General features: G+C 26.4%; 1 protein-coding gene across 1 annotated transcript; it reads right to left on the bottom strand.

Moving 5' to 3' along the window:
- Positions 1-62: 62 nt before the first annotated feature.
- Chro.40174 (ENSANGP00000021112) lies at positions 63-1,061 on the bottom strand. The annotated part of the gene is made up of 1 exon (XM_659929.1): positions 63-1,061. One exon carries the CDS (start codon positions 1,059-1,061, stop codon positions 63-65), a length of 999 nt encoding a protein of 332 aa, XP_665021.1.
- Positions 1,062-1,307: the final 246 nt, after the last annotated feature.

The raw sequence follows: 1,307 nt of genomic DNA, 5'->3' as shown, positions 1-1,307 counted from the left end.
AATTCTCTACTGTAATTAGAAAATCATCCACCATGTCACTTCTTAATATTTGCTCTTTCTTNTCAGGTACATTCATCAAACTTGAATCCCAAATCATCATAATAGTCTGATCTNTTCTGTTTACTTTGTACTCTTTGTAAATATGAAGAATATCCTTGTTTAATAATATTTCTAAGTAAAGTAGGTGATTTATAATCAGGATTTCTATATAAAACTTGACCAGAAAAAGTACCATCCAATATTAGTATTGGCTCCAATACAAACCTAGGACCAATTTCAATTAATACCTGCTTATCAACATTATTATGATCTCTTTCTGTTGTAGGAGCAATTTGATAATGTCTAAACCAAATCTTACCATCTAGAAAACTAAAACTAATAACATGATCATGGAATGGTTTACTTTTTGGATGATATCTTGGAGTACCAAACACCTGAATAAATAAATCTTTAATTAATTTTAATGGTAATTTCAAATGTTTTTGTTCTTGAGAAAAATTAATATTATGAACATAATTATCAGATTCAAATGCAGAATCAAAAGATAATAATGGTCTTGAACCTAAAAGTGAATTTCCCGCAAGTCTTAATTCACCTAAAGTATGTATATTTAATATTTGGAATTTTATACTAGGACCATTTGGACATTTTGCTACCCACATATATAACTCTTCATGTCTTCTTGCTTCTAATAATATAATATTATTACAAGAACGTAATTCACTCATTTCAGAGATTTCAGAAAATGGTTGCTTCTTTTCCCATTTTACCTCAGATTTATGATGTGGTAATAACTTTTTAATATCTTCCATTAAATGACGATGTCTAAAATTAATTCCTCTTGTTGATAATACTAATACTCTTTGTTTATTTTTCCATCTTGATTCTTTGTTGAGGTATTCTGCACCCTTCATCATATATGGATCGGTATTAATATTATTATTATTATTAGAAGTTGTATATCCTTCCTCAATATCCATTTTTACTTCATTATCTTCACTTATATTAGCAATTCTGGATGATGAAGATGACATATTTATATTATTGTCTCTAGATGGCATATCTTACTAATAAATTATTGTACTACTTTCTATTAAATTGTTAATATTTAATATTTGCAATATTAATTATCTTAAGGATTATTATTTGACCAAATTCACGTGAAAATATGATTAAAGTTGCAATTATACGTGCATATACATTTATATATGTAAGTATAACTCGTCTTTATTTACCTTGTATAAAATTTGAAATCTTATTTTTTCACCTTTAAATCTTTTTAACCTGTTGCATTCAAAAGTATATAT

This window comes from Cryptosporidium hominis, assembly GCF_000006425.1.
Source record: "Cryptosporidium hominis TU502 chromosome 4 CHRO014087, whole genome shotgun sequence".
Classification (NCBI taxonomy): Eukaryota; Apicomplexa; class Conoidasida; order Eucoccidiorida; family Cryptosporidiidae; genus Cryptosporidium; species Cryptosporidium hominis.
Note: the sequence above shows the minus strand (reverse complement) of the source record. Positions and strands in the feature narration are given on the sequence as shown.